Source organism: Anastrepha ludens, chromosome 5 (assembly GCF_028408465.1).
Source record: "Anastrepha ludens isolate Willacy chromosome 5, idAnaLude1.1, whole genome shotgun sequence".
In the NCBI taxonomy this organism is placed as follows: Eukaryota; Metazoa; Arthropoda; class Insecta; order Diptera; family Tephritidae; genus Anastrepha; species Anastrepha ludens.
Genome location: NC_071501.1, coordinates 125,090,548 through 125,109,447, shown reverse-complemented (window position 1 = coordinate 125,109,447; position 18,900 = coordinate 125,090,548). Strand labels below are relative to the sequence as shown.

At 35.3% G+C, this 18,900-nt stretch overlaps 4 protein-coding genes across 5 annotated transcripts; 3 read left to right on the top strand and 1 right to left on the bottom strand.

The window, feature by feature from the left end:
* The first annotated feature begins 908 nt into the window (after positions 1–908).
* Positions 909–3,348, top strand: LOC128863792 (calcium and integrin-binding protein 1-like). Its single transcript, XM_054103139.1, has 5 exons — positions 909–1,235; positions 1,294–1,328; positions 1,396–1,643; positions 1,699–1,900; positions 1,971–3,348. Exons 1-5 carry the CDS (start codon positions 1,185–1,187, stop codon positions 1,990–1,992), a joined length of 558 nt encoding a protein of 185 aa, XP_053959114.1. The 5' UTR covers positions 909–1,184; the 3' UTR covers positions 1,993–3,348.
* A 263-nt stretch (positions 3,349–3,611) lies between these two features.
* LOC128863793 (putative oligosaccharyltransferase complex subunit CG9662) lies at positions 3,612–4,377 on the bottom strand. The gene is made up of 2 exons (XM_054103140.1): positions 4,095–4,377; positions 3,612–4,032 (listed from the first exon to the last, which is right to left on the bottom strand). The coding sequence occupies exons 1-2, from the start codon at positions 4,234–4,236 to the stop codon at positions 3,722–3,724; spliced, it is 453 nt and encodes a 150-aa protein (XP_053959115.1). The 5' UTR covers positions 4,237–4,377; the 3' UTR covers positions 3,612–3,721.
* Positions 4,378–5,066: 689 nt separating this feature from the next.
* LOC128863046 (serine/threonine-protein phosphatase 2A activator) lies at positions 5,067–6,973 on the top strand. The gene is made up of 5 exons (XM_054101942.1): positions 5,067–5,202; positions 5,267–5,559; positions 5,634–5,976; positions 6,033–6,241; positions 6,352–6,973. Exons 1-5 carry the CDS (start codon positions 5,172–5,174, stop codon positions 6,613–6,615), a joined length of 1,140 nt encoding a protein of 379 aa, XP_053957917.1. The 5' UTR covers positions 5,067–5,171; the 3' UTR covers positions 6,616–6,973.
* A 76-nt stretch (positions 6,974–7,049) lies between these two features.
* On the top strand, positions 7,050–18,221 carry LOC128863045 (uncharacterized). Of its 2 annotated transcripts, none has more exons than XR_008454570.1 (4): positions 7,050–8,962; positions 12,194–12,275; positions 12,338–12,572; positions 17,992–18,220. XR_008454570.1 is itself a non-coding variant. In XM_054101941.1 (4 exons), the coding sequence occupies exons 1-4, from the start codon at positions 7,734–7,736 to the stop codon at positions 18,001–18,003; spliced, it is 1,440 nt and encodes a 479-aa protein (XP_053957916.1). In that variant the 5' UTR covers positions 7,050–7,733; the 3' UTR covers positions 18,004–18,221. The 2 variants fall into 2 exon arrangements, 1 of the variants encoding a protein (XP_053957916.1); XM_054101941.1 differs by having other exon boundaries at positions 12,338–12,454; positions 17,992–18,221.
* The last annotated feature ends 679 nt before the right edge of the window (positions 18,222–18,900 follow it).

The following is an 18,900-nucleotide window of genomic DNA, read 5'->3' as shown; positions in this document are numbered from 1 at the left end:
AGATAAAATAACGCAATCCGTCGCCATTTTTTTCAAACGAAAATTTTCGAAATTCCGTACGTACAACGATAACTACATTTATACAAATTAACAAGCAGTTTCAATTTTTAATTTCAGATGATCCGTTTTTGAGTAATCGATGCGACCATGGAGGAGGAAATACTCCACGAGATTGTTTATAACTTTTTTTATAAATTAATATTTTTCCATAAAAATTTAGGATGACAGTCTTTAATGGACACTTAATAAAAAAAAATCCGATCCAAAATACAAATTCCTTCATTTTCCCCCTAAAAAAAATCACTTATTTCTGTGGCTGTCACAGTGATGTTCCCCCTTAAAGCGTAGCTTTTTTATGCCACTTTTTCTTTACTATGCTTAAATATATTTTATATTTCAAGACTTTAATTAATAATAATATAGTAAATTGTTATATGATTTGCCTGGTTTTATTATAAAAGCGTAATAGTTAATATTATTAATTTTATAAATTTTCAAATTTCCATTTGAATCCAGTACTGGATCAACTTCGTAAATAACTTTTTCAACATTGCTTGAATCACTCATGCTTTCCAATGATATTTTAAAGATACGAATGTTTTTCAGACACAAATTAACAAAGCGTTAGAAAATTTAGTAGATTTATCGAATCATAATAAAAAAAACCAGTATTTCAGGAGATTCAAACTAACTTCCGTTGATCTCAAATTTTAGTAGAGTTGGTATTACTGGTTTAATTATTATTCATCTAAAAATTTTAAGTCCGCAGCTGGCCTCTTGTGCACCTCTCGGAATGAAATTTAAGATCCGCACCTGATGGAGTTAGCGACTTTCTGGCGACTTTTGAAATTGGCCCCAGCGACTCATATTTATTGGCGTTGGCAACACTGCAGAGAACGTTAAATATTCATCAATGTTCTCTGAGCAGCAGCATCAGCATCATTTGCCAATTGTTGTGGTGGTCCCGATAGGGGTCTTTTGTGTGTTCAATTGTGGGGTGGAGTTCAGAGTTTAAAAATATGTACATATATCAGTGGAAAATAAATAAAACCAGGCTGGAATGTATCAACCAAAATAGCATTATAACGCAGGAAGGTTTACAGTGGTGATTATTTGAGACCAGATTACAGTTGGCGGCAATTCTTTAAGACGGACGGTAAAGCTTTGTGCTCTGCAGTAGCGATATGGGCCAGACTAAAAGCCAATTCACCGAGGAAGAGTTACAGGATTACGAAGTAATATAATTCAGTGATAGTTTATAACTTATCAAACATATTTTTTCCTTATTCGCAGGATTTGACATTTTTTTCGAAAAAAGAGGTATTACTGTAAGTATTACCTAACATCTGCATCAGCATTTCAGTTTTACATTTTGTATTGTTTTCTTCACAACAGAGCGCACAAAAAATTCAAAAATCTCGCTCCAGAAAAGGTTGGGCACAATAAAAATGCCAAATTGTCAATGAGCAAAATCTTGCAATATCCAGAATTGCGCGTGAATCCTTTCGGTGACCGGATATGCAAAGTGTTTAGTTCAAGTGAAGATGGTGATATGACTTTCGAAGACTTTTTGGACATGATGAACGTTTTCAGTGATGCTTGCCCCAAAAAGCTAAAAGCAGAGTACGCTTTCCGTATTTGGGGTAAAAAGTTGCCAATGCTCAGTAAACATATACAAAAAAATTGGCGCATTTTCAGATTTCGATGGTGATGATATGCTAGGAGTATCAGATTTGAAGCAGGTTATTGAGCGATTGTGTGGTGCAGAAAATAAATTAGATGACTCCGACATGAAAGAGATCATACACTGTATATTAGCCGAAGCCGACTTCGACGATGATGGAGCTTTGTCGTTTCCGGAGTTCGAACATGTCACTGATAAATCCAGAGATTTTCTTAAGTATATTTAAAGGACACCACACAAATGTACACATTTATATGTAAAGTAATTATGAATTTTCTATTTACAGCTCTTTCCGGATAAGGCTTTAAAGAAGCACAAAAGGCTTGCCAATCTCATAGGTAGTTTGATTTTTTGTTAGAACGGTATAAATTGTATATATGAATGTTGAACCTTTAGTTCCTTATTGCGTTACTTGTAATTGAATCTGAAATGTTTGAGTTTTATTTAAATTCGTTAGACTGGATTTTATTATTTACCAATTTAATTATATCATTTCCAAAAATTTTTATAGTGTAAAATTAAGAGGAAGTGTATGTTCAATTTAATTTTCCAAGCTAAAATACAATTAAGTTTATCTGGAATATTTTTGCTTTGAGCATCTTAAGACTTATAATAATTATTTCTTAGTATTTTCAATGAAATATAATATCTCGATCACCAGATGTATTCGAATACTTACTTACTTAGCATATTTACAGTATTAAGAAGCACGAATATATACCATAATAATGGAATTATAAACATGAATTTAAATATAAAATTAGAATTAAGAAAACTGCCGTCAGAACCACTTTACAAATACATATATGTTTAAACGCACTCGAAGATGGAAGAAATGGCTTTAAAAAGCAACACTTAGCAACCAGGCTGGCTGAGAAGTATTGAAAGCGACGTCTATTAAGCAGTAAAGGAACAAAATGTTGAACGCCAGAATTTATTTTTGTGGATGTTTTTACAAAGGAAGGTATTAAGTTTCCTGCATTGATGAAATTATTTGCTTTGGAAGATATGTAAGAAACAAAAATTCTTAAAAAAGTGGTGAAAGTGTTAAAGAAATCTTCTTCTTCATTTCCAACTACGTATCGATTTTTTGGCGTTAAAACGTGGCCACACATGCGTTGAAGTTGAACTTTGTAGTGGATAAGTCAAGCTGAATAAATCTGTCACGAAATGGCTTCTTGCCTTCAGCAAATATTTACAGAAATATAATTAAACAAATGGGTACAGACGTTAAAATAATCGAAATGAAAATTGAATACTAATAAATGCATGCACGGTTGAATTAGGAACATAATCGCGTATAGTACAGTTTCTATAGTCAAAAGGAGATCAATACATAAAAGAACTTTTCCAAGCCATACTCAAAATGTCGTTGATATGGGTACTACAAATTTGATAAAATTTATCAGAGCTGACATCATTTATGGTTTATATCAATTTAAACAGCTACAGCGATCACTTCTTTGTAAAATTAATTTACATTAATTAAATATAAATGAGTATGCGTGAAACACACACAATATGCATAAAATGTAGTAGATATGCATTTCGCTAAAATTGTGCTTTTCATCCACAGTAATATAAAAATAATTTAAATACAAACAATTTTTTATGTATTTTATATTCTCACTTCGATATTAAAGAGAAACTTAAAACCATGTACTTCCAATGTGCATTTATAAAACTGTATTGTAATCTAAATGTAAGCCAAATTTGATAAATAAAATTTACCCCCTCAACTTGCAAATTTATGGTCTCGTAACATTTTATTTGAGTTGCTCCCACCAACAATAACGCATTGTGATGCAGCTTAGATTATGCAACGGCTTGGACTTCAGCTTAGTTAATAAAATATAATATTTTCCCTTGTTAAGGGGATACTAAGCCAGTAATTTCGCCATCGGGAATACTGAGTAAAAAAATAATATTTCACCGAATAGAATTATATATTTAACTCTTATAATAGCTTATACAGTTCAGTGCACACAAAATGAAGAAAGTGAGAAATTTACTGCTACTACGTTCTTCTCGTGCTATTCATGGCTGCAAATAACTGGGCAATTTCATCCGCATGAAGAGCCAAGTTGTGAAAAATGATACGAGTATAAAAATAAATCCCATAGCAGTCAACAGAAATCGATTAAGGTTCGTTTTTCCGGGGATGTGTGTTTGATCCATTATAATGAAACCTAATCCACCAATGGTGAAAAGAAAACTGCTGGCCAAACCCTCCATGATATACTGACCGTTTACTCGATACGGCATGAAGGCGACTGGCCGAGAGTGTCCATGTTCATCCACTGTAGCACCAACACTGGGTGGTTCCACAATGACATCGTAGATTATTCCTGTCAGAAAGAAAACGTTAATATAGGATTTAATGTGGGCGTTGGACGTTGATGACAATTACCACCGGTAACCAGAAAGTACGACAGCAAGACAATGGAGAACATAGCCATAGGCGAAGGTTTGCGAAACCATGCTGGACGGCGAATTTTGATGTTTGGTGGTACCAAAATTTGAAAAGGCAAGTTATACAGCGTTTCAATCATAATTTAGAAAACTTAAACAATTTCTGAAAATCCAATTGTTTAGCCGGGTACTGATATGTTGACGTCCACAACTTGTATCCGCAGGGTTGCAGTTTAGCGATGCTGCTGACAAAGTAAAATTTAACGTCTCCAAAAACAAAAAGCTCTCTCATTGGCCCTGTTCACATCTATGTTTCACTGACTGCCCATTTCATGGTAGTTTCGTTAACTGTCTGGACAGGCCTCAAAACAATCGGCGAATTAACAGCAGCAGCGAAAAACAGACAAAAATATAATGAAATCATTAATAATATGACCTGACAACCGTACGACTAAGATCACAATGACGTTTTTATGTAATCGCGAACATCCAGCATGGATACGCCGATTAAGAAGCAGAAGAGAACGGTTTTAAGTGTTTTTTTTAATAAACCGTTAGTTTGTCTACTCATAGTATTGCGCTAAATTTAATTGTCTGCACGCGTACCATTCTTCGAGATTTAATCGTAAGGCAAGGGGTTAATGTGGTTTCTTTTTTCATACTTAAGTAAAAAAAAATTGTTTTTAGAGTTTGACACTCTTGTAACCCATAAGCGCACTTGACTATTGTAGAGGTCCAATAAATGAACAATGAGAAAGCGGCTGGTCCACTGTACATAAAAAATTAGTTTCAAATTTGTTGGCTTCCATACATTTTTAAAAGTTATTATAGTTCTTTTTCTCTCTCGAATTCCGGATTCTTTTGATTAATCGGATAAATTTTAAGTAAAAAATATTATATATGGATTCAACTTTATTGGAAAAATACATTTGGTACTATTGCCCCGAATGCAACCCTTGTCACCTCGAGGTGAAATAAAACAAAACAAAACATTTTGAGAACTTATCAGAATTTGTGGAAATCAGACAGGATTGTTTAATCAATTTAATTTTTACTTTTGCTGTGCTGTAACGCTATGGAGGAGTTTCGCAAATCAGATATACCATGTGTGATTTAAATGTTATTGATTTTATAATTTGGTCAATTGCTGTATTGCCTTTTTTTATGTAGTTGAGGCTCTCAGCGGCCGTGAGCCGATAAAGCAAGTAAAGGTGCCGCAGGACATAGCTAAATGGCAACGTTCGGAAGCTTACTATGATCTTTTGGGCTTCATTAACGCCGTCAGCTACGCCATTCAAGGCAAGCGTATTCATGATCCGGATATTTACGTTTCGCCGACGATGGAAAAAGTTGTGGCTGTTTTCGATAAACTCAATAAATTAGTTGATGAATCACCTCCAGTTGATCAACCGGCTCGATTTGGCAACAAAGGATTTCGCGTGTGGGCTCGTAAAATGAACCGCGTGAGTACAATAACAGGAATTTTAAAACAGGTTGGCTGTATTGTTGAAACTCTAAGTTTAAATTCTTGTTCTAGGATATCTTTTTGTACTTGAAAGAAGCGCTGCCACAGGAAAAGTGTGATTTGTTCACCGAACTAGGATCCTATTTCAGCGAATCATTTGGAAATTCTGTGCGCATTGATTATGGAACTGGTCATGAACTTTCGTTCGTATTCTTTCTTTGTTCGCTTTTTAAAGCCGAAATATTCACCGAAGCAGACAGTATTGCGTGCGCGTTGCGTCTGTTCAATAGTTATTTAATTTTTGTACGGCGGCTGCAAAAGGAGTACCATTTAGAACCAGCCGGTAGTCAAGGTGTTTGGTCGCTGGACGATTTTCAATTTGTGCCATTCATCTGGGGCAGTGCTCAGTTGGCTTGTAAGTAATGAGACAGTTTAAAGTGGCCGTTGATTTAAATTTAAATACCCCTGCAGTCAATAGCCCCTTTGAACCTGCGCGATTTTTGGATGAAGATATAATCAACGAGTACAAAGACGAATACCTGTTTATTGGCTGTATCGATTACATCAATCAAGTGAAAACTGGTCATTTTGCAGAGCATTCTAACCAGTTGTGGAGTATTTCTGCAGTGCCCACTTGGGCGAAAATCAGCAGTGGATTGGTTAAAATGTATCAAAAAGAGGTATGCCCCTAATATACATATATGTACGTACATATGTAAACAAAATGTCATTAGCAAATAATATTGCAAATAAGGCAAATTCGTTACAGATGATTTATTTTTTTCTATAGATACTGTCTAAATATCCCATTATGCAGCATGCGCTCTTTGGCAAATTGGTACGCTTCGACCCTGTTAAGCCCGGCACCACTTTACCTGTTGCGCGCTTAGGTTTCATACATCCTGCATCTATGAAATCAGTGACTTCAACAAGCAAAATTGAAACGCAAACGTTTGGCCCAGAAAAAGATAAACACTCCGATGCAGAAGAAAGTTCGTCAAAATCTTCAATTGCATCAGAAGTTACACAAAGGAGCAAAGATGCTGATAACTGAAAAACCTGATTGAACCAAAGCGAAGTACCCGCTTCGTTTATTTAGCAAGATATTTATTTTATGTAAAATACAATGTAACTAACGACTATTGCAAATAGTATTTTACATTTATAGATGCGTACATATTTATGTGTTGTTATTGAAATCGCTAAAATATTTAACCGAAAAACATGCTTTGGATGTTCGGATGAAAACTTGGTGATGAGGATCATATACATACTTTATAAGGATCAAAATCGCTTTCATTATAATGTCTTTGAATTCGAAGCCATTGCCATAGCTAAAACAAAACGTCTTTAGTGACATATTTTTTGAATATTTCTTATGCAAATAAACTTCAGATTTCTTGTTAACATAATTTTTTTGAATCAAACTTTTTCTAAATATGCATGACGGATGCTTTGTGTATTCCAAAAGTTATTCTTAGTCTTCATACCAAAACATACATCTTTCGTTCATCTGTTTCAAGAATATATCTACAATTTTGTGAGAAAGCTTCCGCTTTTCAAAACAGTATCAATTGTGATTGGCGGACAGAAAGGTGTGTTCTTGTGGCTTGTGCGGACGCGATTAAGGAAGGCAATATTTAGTTTTCCACAGTTTTTACAATTTATTCGGTTTGTCTAGCTGATCTGCGGCTAATGCGGTTGTGACATAAGAATAAAATATTTTGAATAACGTAAATAATCGCAAAATCTGTAGCCTCTGGAAAAACTGGCTAATACGTATTTTTAGTTTAGCAAATTTTGTTAAAAATAAACACAAATAAGTGACGTAATATTTTCCCCGTGAAAAGAGCTTTCGGCAGTGCGGGAGCGAGAGCATAAATGAAAGAGGAGAAATGAGCGGATTTTGAAATTTGTTATGAAATTTGCACTTGCGGGTCGTGCATGTAAATAAATACAAATTTCTTTTGTTTACAATTTTATGTTTATAAACAAATGAAAGTCACGTGTGTAGCTACATCATAAACAACAAATAAGTACACATCCGCATACATATGTAAGCATGTGTGTGTATGTAGTATGAAAAGTGTTGACTTAAGCCATCATTGATTAATGAATTACTGCTGATTTCTTACAATCGAGTTACTCCTTGGGTACTTCACTATTTTGATTATGTCGAAAAAGTGCGGTGTTCGTTCGCTGAGCGATAGCGCTTTGGCCGAGTTGGCCAACCAGATTGTGTCGACGATCGGCTATGCCAAGTACGCCCCCGATGTTGTACTGGACATTGACATCGTGATGGTCGACATCAACCAATACCTCGAGCAGACGGGCGCCACCTGGAATATTTACCAAGACCTGTTGCGCGTCATACTCAGCTCCGATTATCTGGACGCCAATATGCGTTTCACCTGCTTGCAAATGCTGCTCAACGGCAGCGTATCGTTCTTAGTAACCGAAGTCTTTCCCTTTTCCTACTATGAAAAGATTCTGCAAGTGATTGCCGCACAGGGTACCGGCCTGCGCGTGCTCAATTTGAAGGGGGTGTGGGTCAAGGAGGAGCACATGCATTACCTTTTCGAAATCGTGCGCAAATGCACGCATCTAACCAAGTTGTTTGTGCCCTACATCGCTAATGATGATCTCTTGGAGGTGATTGCCAAGCACTGCCGGCAGTTGCAGGTGTTGGACATCTCTGGCGAGACGGATATCACTGAAATCGGCGTTGAGTTTCTTAGTCACGGCATGTGCAGCGAGAAACTAACGGTTGTGGATATCGGCATGCCTGGTGAGGAGAACATTTGTTACTCGGATATTTCACTTATATTGGAGCACTGTCCCAATGTGGAGACGCTCTCCACTTACTCGTTTGTTGGCGCTTCGCTGAAGTTTGTGCATGACAACATTGACGAGGATTTCCGGTGCAAGCTGCGCTACTTACACGACACTGGCACAGATGAGGAGACGCTGCGTGTGATTGTTAAGACATGCCCACACTTGGAATCGCTTTATCTGGACACGCCCAAGCCGGGTGCACTACCAGTACTTGGCAATATATTTTTGCGAAAGTTAAAAATCTATAAATTTTCCTGCGTTGAAGTGATGGAGGTGCTCGATAAAATCGGCCGAAATCTCAGCCACCTGACCATGATTAAGGGTGTCGGGCATTTGGAAATAAGTAAACTAGTGCGCATTTGTCCAATGCTGATTGACTTGGACTGCTATATGATGGACGGGCTGTCCTACACAAAGGATGTCAACCGGTTTGAGTGTTTGGAAGGCTTGGAAATGCTCAGTAGCCCTATGTCGAATGCCTCACTGAAGATGCTTATATGCAGTTGCAGACAGCTGAAGCGCTTGGCTGTGGACAGTATTAACTTCACGGATGAAGATATTGTAAAGTAAGTTGCAAGTAAATGTAAATTAAATGCGAGCTTTTGAGCTCTGAAGGGATTTCCTTATTTCAATTTAGATTGGATGTCTTGCAGATTTTCTCTTCGCGTATATTACATGTTGTTTTTTGTCTTTATTGACCTCAATGCCCACTTTTTCAAACCATTGTGTTGTGGCTGATAGCGTATCTTGTAGTGTTTTTGTTCCTGCTTCTTCATTGTTGTTAGCTGACATTAAAACTGCGTCGTCTGCAAATGTAGCTATCATTGATCCTCGAGTAGTTGGCGTTGGTATATCTGCTGTGTATACTAAATATAGTATGGGGCCCAGTACGTTTCCTTGGGGTACTCTAGCTGTCGCTGTCAAGATTTCAGAGCACTCATCGTCGTATTTTATGAAGAAGTGTCTATCAGTCATTTAGCTTTTAAGGATACTAAATATGTTTAGTGTAAAAATGTTGTTTAGCTTATATTTATTTATTTATTTATTTATTAAAGTCAAAACATACAACCATAGGTTATTTTTACAATGATTGACCTTAAGAATAGTTTACATAAAAGGATTAACAGTAAAATCAAAACTAAAATTAGAATAAAAATTACAGATAGTAGTAAAGAAGTATAAGTTGGAGAAAGTATTAAAAGGAAAGTAAGGTAAAAAGTAGTAGTAGCAGGAGTAGGGATTAATGGCAAGAGATTTAAAGTACATTCAGCAATTTTCGGCAAGATAGCGAAGCAATTTATTTTTGAAACACGAGCTTTCTTTTATACGTTTAATTTTGTAAGGTAAGGTATTCCAAAGACGGACAGAGAACACAAAGTATTGACGTTCAGTCACCAAGCAACTGTATTTCATCGGGACTAAGTTTAACGAACGGCAGGACTTTGAAGGCATAAGTCGATCTTTGAGGTATCTGGGTTTCTGAGTGTTTATGATCTTGTGGAGTAAAACTAAACATTTAAACCTAAGCAAGTCGTTAAAGGATACGGAAGCAATTTTTTTCGCGAATACTGAAATATGGTCATAACGTTTTTTACAATACACGTATCTAGCAATGTTGTTATATAAAACATTAAGCTTACTACGACACACACTATCACAAGGAGTATATAACTCGCAACCATACAGTAACGTTGGTAACAAATACGTTTTAGCTAGTAGCAGTCGAGTGTTTACTGGTGTAAAATATTGAGTTGTCCATAAATTTCGGAGCATACCATAAACTTTGCCTATGACAGTAAAAATGTGGTTGCTCCATGTCAAAGTTCTATTAAATGTAACCCCTAGATTTTTAACATTGTCCACATATTTAATCGCAGCGCCATTTAGTTTGACTTGTGTATAGCCATCGAGCTTGATATATTTTTTGTAAATAACGATGCATTGGGACTTATCAGGATTAAGAATTAACCCATTTTCAGAAGCCCACTTGCTTGTGAGGCTCAAGTCAGAATTCATATTACTTATGCAAATGTCAATGCAGCTAATGGGACAACTAACATATAATTGAACGTCATCAGCATATACATGGACATCACTATATTTAATCACACCGAACAAATCGTTAATGTACAAGACAAATAAAAGAGGGCCAAGGATAGAGCCTTGAGGTACACCTCTGGTTACAGGGAGAAAGTTTGACATGGTATTATCACTACATACGGTTTGTAATCGGTCACGTTTACGTAATACGTTTCTATAAGAGTCAAGGCCGACGTTGAAAAGCTAAATAAGTTTTTAAGCTTCAGAATTAAGAGCTTATGGTCTACGGAGTCAAATGCCTTTGAATGGTCAAGTAGAGTTAGAAAGGTCACATGCTTTTTGTCAATGTTGAGCCTTATGTCATCAGACACTTTTAGGAGTGCTGTGGTGCAGCTCCTACTACATCTAAACCCCGACTGCAATGTGTTCACCAAGGCGTTGCTATTCAAAAACGTGTTTATTTGGCGATGCATAATACGCTCAAGAACTTTGGATAAGAACGGCAGTATTGCAATCGGGCGGTAGTCTCCATTCGCTTTCTTAATAGGTATGATTTTGGCTTTCTTCCAAGAGTTGGGAAAGATTATATAGAAGTCCTTTGTGCCATACTCTGTCAAAAGCTTTCGCGATGTCCAAATACACGGCAATGCAATATTTCTTCTTATCGAAGTTGTCTGTAATTTTGTTTATTACTCTGTGAATCTGTTGCATAATTGAATGTTTTTTTCGGAAACCGAACTTGTGTGAGGGGATAGTGTCTTTTTGTTGTAGAATCGGGTCAATTCTGCCAAGTAGTATTTTCTTAAACAATTTGGAGAGGATGGGCAGCAAGCTAATTGGTCTGTATGAGCTGGCAACAGTGGCGTTCTTGTTTGGCTTGGGGATCGCTATAACTTGTGCAACTTTCCATGCTTTGGAAAAGGTCTCGTATGTAGTTTATTATAGTATCGGGTGGCTCTTTTAGTATTTTCCTTTTATTTGGTCATATGCCGGTGTCTTTTTGTCTTTAAGTTTCTTTATATAATATAATATTTGATTTTTTCTTTTGTCGTGTAAAATTAAAACATGAAATTATTTTCGATCCACTGTTTTAAAAATAACAAAAGTAAGGTCACTCTTGGCACAATAACTAACGAACTAATGAATAGAACGTCATGAAATTTCAAGATTAAATTGTCTTTTTAAGTACTAACTGAAAAAGAGATGAATGCAGAAAAACTAGTGCCATCTATGTGTTAGGCCCGGGACTTTTCAAACCATGTGCTAATCCCATTGTTTTTGAGAGCGTTCCGCCCAAAAAGAGACAAAATGGTTTGTTAACGTCGTAGGACGGCCAAAAACAAACAACCTGCTCCTCACCTCATGCCATTCAAATTGTTATGAAACTCTACAGTTCTTCAAAGCTTATTTATACATGTACGATAAGTGTCTATAAACAAATTCGCTTCATTATCATTAAACTGGTGTTGATTTCACAAACACATTTTTCGTTTGCCGAGCAGGAAAGTTCTCTAGCACGCAAAGAAGTTGCGTGAATCGAAAATAACGGCAAATAAAAATGGCCGTTACAATAGTTCAAGGAGAGCACGTCATAATTGAAAAAAAACCGTTAAAATTTAGAAACCAAATCATCTTTTTAAAATCGTGTAATTTGTGCTGCTTTCAAGGAAAAATACTCATTCACATCAGAAGCAGCCATCAGGCCCGAATACATACGTACATGTCTACATATACATTTCGTATTTTACTTTTTTTAGCATATTTGTGGAGCATGATTTCAATGAACTGGAGGACATCTGGTTTACATTGGCGCCAAATTTGACGGTTCAATCAATTGAGGTAATTTAAGTTAACGACTAAAATATTTTCTAATATTAATGCCTTCGAAAAAATATCTTTAGATTCTTATGGATCGCTGTCCGGAACTGCAAACCGTTGGACAACTGAGTGGATGGTCGTTGACTCCAGATGATTTGGCGTTGATACGAGGGCTACTGAAGAGCGGAAATTCCTGTCTTGTACTTACACCCAATGGCTTTTTCCCTTGAACCACTAATTCGTACTAAATTGCACGCATATGAACTAATGAAAATCTGCAGTCGCGGGAAAATGTTGAATATTGCAGTAATTTAAAAAGTAATTTAAAATACATTAGCAAATTTTTGTTTTAAAGTGTTTTTCGAGTTAATGGAAATTTTGTGCGCCTTACTTTTTTGCTGTGCTGATAAACTACATGCAATCCGAACATATTTGCATATTAATATATTAAAACACCCCATACATATATATTTATAATACCATACTATATGTATATGTCGTCAGAGAATTATTTTGCAAACGTTCCAATACTTTTATGCGGCTACAGATCAACACTAACGACAACTAACTTTCCCTACACTAACATAAAAGTTTAGTTGGTTCTATAAAATCATAAATCCCTTTGCTATTCGAGATATTTGAGATTTGCTGTATACGCAATAGGTTTCTGTATTTATGCTTTTCAAAGTAAATGCAGTAAAATATAAGAAAATACGAGCATTTGCAAACACAAAACAGCCACCCTGTTGCACTCGGAGCAGAGAACGTAAATTCATAGAGAAGGCGCAGGAACGAATGGACAGGTTAAATGTCAAAACACATCAAAACGAGGGTAGGAAATTAACATAAGAGAGTTAACATAGCGGAGCGTAGTCAACATTGCGGAGCGTAGTCAACAGAAATAAATATAGCGTTTGCATTGAAATGTAAAATGCCATGATTTGATGTTAGGGAAAAGAAAATAACAGCAGACTTGTACATTTTTCTTTCATGCTTATTTGCCGTCGGCATTTTGCATGCGCAAATGGATTATTTCTTGTGAGATGAATAAATTAATTCTAAGTAACGCAATAGCACCGTAGGCCTAAGTAGCTAGAGTGCTCTATCAGTTAGTGTTATATTTCATATTTCTCTAATAAATAATAATAATAATAATTCTAAGTATATGCATGCACGAATATGAAATTTAAAGTATCTCATTGACTAAATTGTATTGAATTTAGGTCTATTATCAAAATTATTCAAATATCATAACACAAAAAATAACTTTGTAAACCATTCATTTACATCAAGGTTTATTATTCAGCAAAGTGTTGAATTAATATAACATCTACCATCCATATTCATGTGGGCAGAAAAAAACATGACTTGCCTCAAAACCCAGCTCATACACCTCTCATACACATCTACATATAAAGAATTCAAAGCAAATAGACAAACGTATGCAAACATATTTCTAATATACATATGTATGTATGTATGTATGCAAAAATCACATTTCTTTTTCATGCTTATTTCCCGTAGGCATTTTGCATGCGCAAATGCATTATTTCTTGTGAGATGAAAAAATTAATTCTAAGTATATGCATGCATGAATGTGAAATTTTAAGTATCTAATTAACTTAATTGTATTGATATTAAGTGCATTATCAAAATAATTTCAAAATATCCACATAAAAAATTGGCTTTGTAAACCATTCATTTGCATCAAAGGTTATTATTCAACAATATGTGTCCTTTTTAAATTTTTATATCCATATATATGTATATTCATATACTAAATAGATATAACATCTACCATCCATATTCATGTGGGCAGAAAAAAATCTTGACCTGCCTCAAAACATAGCTCATATGTATCTACATATAAAAATTTAAAAGCAAATAGACAAACGTATGCAAACATATTCCTAACATATGCAAAAAAACTCATCTAAACGGTATTCGCGTACATATACATATGTATGTATGTATGCATATACATATGAATACATATGTTGGGACAACGTACATATGTACGTAAAGGTTTCTATTCTAAGCAAAACAATGAATATTCGTATATACCTACATATAACCGCACATACTTACTTTATGCCTCTACATGTGTATGCTTCCAAAACTAAAATTCTAAGCCTAGCGACTACAAGAACAAAATGCATTCCTAGGAGTAGCTGCTGCGGCCATGATTATTTAGCCGCGACGGCGCTGAACAGTTTCAAATATTAAAAAGCACAACAAAAACAAATTCATTGATAAGTTCGAGCTCATATTTCTACGAGCAAAGTACTTTCATTCATAAAACGAGCTGTCTATATGCCAATTTTCACGACCATTCGAAAATAGTCAATATTGGAATATTTCGCGTTGAATTATTTGCCAATATTTGGTAAATCTTGAATTTTTGTCAAGTCGAGTGGCCGCGGCTCCGTATATATGTATGCATCAATATATGTATGTAAATATGTGTATATGTACAATGCTGTGCCAATGAATGTGCGCTGCGCCTATGAATGCGCGCTGGATTTCTTGATTTCTGCCGCAAGTCTCTGCTCGGAGTTTTTGCTTCATATTCTTTCCTCAGCTGATCAAATCAGAAATATGTACCTATGTCTGGCCAGCCGCGGTGCAATGTAAGTGCTTAAAGGTAATGTTATGAATATTATCATAAATAAATTGATGTTTAACAGAGTTTAATTAACGAGAACAAATACACGAATCAGCTGTTCGGGAGACTTGGCAAAAGGGTGCTCGCGATGTGCCTGTGTAAATCTAAAGTCATTGCAAAAATAGTAAGAACATTTTGCGAGTACAACAAATCTCGAATATCCCCAATGCTACTACACTACAACAACATTAACTTACTGCTATCCAATGTGCATGCTGTGAGTCTGGTTTGATAGTAAGAAACTGAATAATGCGAACTGAGGACTTTTCGCATGCACTTGGACTTATAGATTTTATCTAGCAATCAGTTTTTCATTTTGTCAATGAAGAAAGAAAAAAAAAACTTTGGAGTTTTTTTCATTTTCTCTTTTATTTATGTAATTAAAATTAATTTGAAACACATACAAGTTTACAAGATTATATATATACACCCTTTTTGGGTGTTTGGCCGAGCTGCTCCTCCTATTTGTGGCGTGCGTCTTGATGTTGTTCCACAAATGGAAGGACCTACAGTTTCAAGGACCTACAAGTTTCAAGCAGTTTTTTATGAGGAGCTTTTTCATGGCAGAAATACCCTCGGAGGTTTGCCATTGGCTGCCGAGGGGCGACCGCTATTAGAAAAATGTTTTTCTTAATTTTTGGTGTTTCACCGAGTTTCGAACGTATAGTACGTTCTCTCTGTGAATTTCGAATCGTAGTCACGCACCAACCCATTCGGCTACGGCGGCCGCCGTTTACAGGATTACATTTTCAAAAAAATGATAATAATATGGATGTCAAACGAAAGCGGATATATTCAACAATTTAAAAAAAAAATTATTTACTTTTTGCCAGTACAAATATAGAAGAATAATGCTTAATATAAAAATGAAAAATCTATGCTTAAATATCCATGAAATTTCCTAATGAATTATTATGAAAACAAAAAAAATGCTAAAAGTATATATATCGGGTGTTTTTTTTAGCTACATGAGAAATAGCGATATTGATAACTATGGCTTCACAGCTGAGAATGTCTACTATGTTGGCATTTGTTGCAGTAAGGTTTGGCAAACCATCATGAATCGGTCCACGCCAGAACAACACTTCCAAATTGTGGAAAGTTACTTAAAAAAAAAAACAAAAAAAAAACAAAAATAAATCTGTTCGCGAAGTTCATAAAGCACTGATGGCAGCATCGTCCCTTATTTCTTTCGTAATGTGGAAGGAGCTGCCGTTACGGTGAATGGCGAGCGCTATCGAGCCATGCAGAATGAATTTTTATTTTCAAAAATTAATCAGTTAAACATTTGGACGACCTTTGGCTCCAACAAGGTGGTGCAACTTGCCGCTTAAAAATCGATTTATTGCAATATTCAAGCCACCATTGACGCCATATGGCCAGAAATGGGACTGATTGGATGAATGGACCATGCAACTCGTAGAAGCGGCGGATATATGCCGGATATCATATTGAAAAAAATAAATGGCAAGAAATGATGTTCCAGATTATAATATAAAAAATTCATTCCAACATTTCTGTTTTGTATTGTCATTTTAAGTTCTCAAGCTCTTAAAAAACACCCTTTATATATATATATATGGTAGTAGTATATACCTCCATTTCGTTCTTCTTGCTTGAAAACGTAAACAAAGTTAAGCTTACCTCCTGTGAAATAAAGTATACGCAATGGATATCTCCGTTCAAGTTTTCCTCTCCGAAAATTGAAAGGCATTGAAAAAATTAAATTGATGAGAAAATGAAAAACTGCGTACGTAGCATTACTTCATAAAATCTATAGTTTCAAGTGCATAAGCCATTTTTCTTGAATAGCGAAAAAAGTTGATTCTTGTCGCACGGTGTTATGTACAATAACTAATGGGTGGCACAAAATTAATCACCCTATCGGAAGTTTGATGGTTAATGGAAGATAAATAATTTTTGAAAAATTGCATCATACGTCAATTATATTTGACACTTATGAACTGGACAGCTGCAGTATGCAAACAGGCACGCAATGGAGCGCAACCCCTTGAACAGAATTGCAGCGGATAGCGGGTAACGGATTGACAGATACCCACTATCAAAATTAGAACACATTTGATAGCCTGAAATTGCACAGAACTGCCGCGGGGATGGATTTTTTGCCGTCGCTTAATTTTACGGCGAAAAATAATTAGATTTATTTCTATTTTCTCCGTCGAGTTGAATACCCAGGGTTGCTTTTCGGATCAGTTGATGACAATTTGTTTGTTTACAAACAACAGGCAAATAATATTCATTCGATTTGCACAAGAAAACCAGCAAAATATTAATAATTTTGAAATTAGTTTTTTTTGTAACAATGAGCTTCAATGCGTTGCTTCACAAAATATTGCAAACGAAATGATTTCACTACAAAATTTACATTATTGCAATTGCAAAATGCCAGCTGAAAACTGTTAACCGACCGATCACCATCCGTCAACCCGTAAAGTTCTGTCCCACTGCAATTCTGTTTCGGGCCAAAATAAAGATTTCCATCGCTCAAAATAATTTTTCTTTATTTAGTAATAATATCCCATAATATAATAATTAAAAAAAAAAATGGACGATTAATTTTGTGCCACCTTGGTTTTTTTTAAATTGGATTACATTACATTTTTTTTCGAGTTTTGAAATGTGGATTCCATAATTATTTAAAAAAAACAATGTAATATAAAAAATTTAGAGAAATATTGTAGCGCGAATTTATCCCAGGAAATATTAAAATTTTTCATAAATCCTTTAGCAATTCTTTATTTAAATGGTATGATCCTTACTGTGCCTATTTTTTCCCCAAAATTATGAAAATATCAAAATTTCGAACAAAAATTTGTTTACGTAATAAGAAAATCTTGAAGTCTTCTCTCTTGGCCCGGGATTTGGAGGAAAGATAAAAATGTTTATTATTTGTAGCTTCTTTTTATTAGAATAGGTATATTGGAGTATGTGTGTATGTATATATGTGTGCACTAATCCATATGATTTAGGATTCTCTTATTTTGCAATGTTGTTTGGTAAATTTATTTTTTATATTTAAAACTATTTTCTTCTTTCTTATATTTCTTTCAGCGATTGCAGTAAAGACTATCGGAATGGAAAAAGTTTCAATCATACGAACTTACGTGGGCACTTTGCTTGGATGTAATTTTGGGCGCATATAAAATCTAAGCCTATTAAAAATGTGATAGTAAATTAAATTTAAAGTCTATGTAATTAAAAAGTGATAAATGGAAAATGTAAGCATGGAAGCATGGAAAATAAAAGAAAGCAATACTTAAATTCCGCGAAATTTTCATTTTTCAAATGGAATACTAATAACTTTTGTGCAGACATAGATGGGTTTCACATATTAAAATCTAAACTTGTTGAGGAATATTTGACTGTCCTCAATACACCGCGCGCAAGGAGCATACCCTGGCTTGTTGGGCTGGATATCGGGACATGAAGGCCATCACAGCAACGAATACTGTGATACAACGATCCACTGTGAAGACACGGAATTCATACGACAATGGTTGTAAAGTCCAGCACACAGGCAGGCAAAACAGTTCAACCTTCTTTCTTGAAGGGAGGACTTAACAACACTCACTGGATACTGTTTGAGACTGAACAGTGAAACGCTCTCTCGCAAACGTGTGGCGCTCGCAAGGCAAAGACTCACACATCTTGGTGGGGTGACTCTAAATTCATTGATTATATGGAAAACCAGCCTGATTAGGTGCTCGAATTCATTACAAGACTCCAACTATAGGCTAGCGGTTAAGCACAATAGACCCCAAAGAAAAAAAAACTAAACTAAATTAGGCCCATATGGGCTTTAGTCTTTATGGTCAAGTAATTAGATATATGGGACACTATTTAAATTGTGAGCCTGTAGTAAAAAACGCATACAACGCATAGAGATGAGTTCATTATTCGTCACCCGCCTTTTAATTGCTTCAATTGGATTTTGTTATAGTGAAGGGGAAACCAAAACCC

Excerpts from the sequence above, each read along its gene's own strand:
- LOC128863045 (XM_054101941.1), top strand. The coding sequence starts at position 7,734 with ATGTCGAAAAAGTGCGGTGTTCGTTCGCTGAGCGATAGCGCTTTGGCC. Across the intron at positions 8,963-12,193 it reads ACGGATGAAGATATTGTAAA|CATATTTGTGGAGCATGATT; the intron begins GTAAGTTGCAAG and ends TACTTTTTTTAG. Across the intron at positions 12,276-12,337 it reads TGACGGTTCAATCAATTGAG|ATTCTTATGGATCGCTGTCC; the intron begins GTAATTTAAGTT and ends AAATATCTTTAG.
- LOC128863046 (XM_054101942.1), top strand. The coding sequence starts at position 5,172 with ATGGAGGAGTTTCGCAAATCAGATATACCAT. Across the intron at positions 5,203-5,266 it reads TCGCAAATCAGATATACCAT|TTGAGGCTCTCAGCGGCCGT; the intron begins GTGTGATTTAAA and ends TTTTTTATGTAG. Across the intron at positions 6,242-6,351 it reads TTAAAATGTATCAAAAAGAG|ATACTGTCTAAATATCCCAT; the intron begins GTATGCCCCTAA and ends TTTTTTCTATAG.
- LOC128863793 (XM_054103140.1), bottom strand. The coding sequence starts at position 4,236 with ATGATTGAAACGCTGTATAACTTGCCTTTTCAAATTTTGGTACCACCA. Across the intron at positions 4,033-4,094 it reads GTACTTTCTGGTTACCGGTG|GAATAATCTACGATGTCATT; the intron begins GTAATTGTCATC and ends TCTTTCTGACAG.
- LOC128863792 (XM_054103139.1), top strand. The coding sequence starts at position 1,185 with ATGGGCCAGACTAAAAGCCAATTCACCGAGGAAGAGTTACAGGATTAC. Across the intron at positions 1,644-1,698 it reads GTACGCTTTCCGTATTTGGG|ATTTCGATGGTGATGATATG; the intron begins GTAAAAAGTTGC and ends GCGCATTTTCAG. Across the intron at positions 1,901-1,970 it reads AAATCCAGAGATTTTCTTAA|CTCTTTCCGGATAAGGCTTT; the intron begins GTATATTTAAAG and ends TTCTATTTACAG.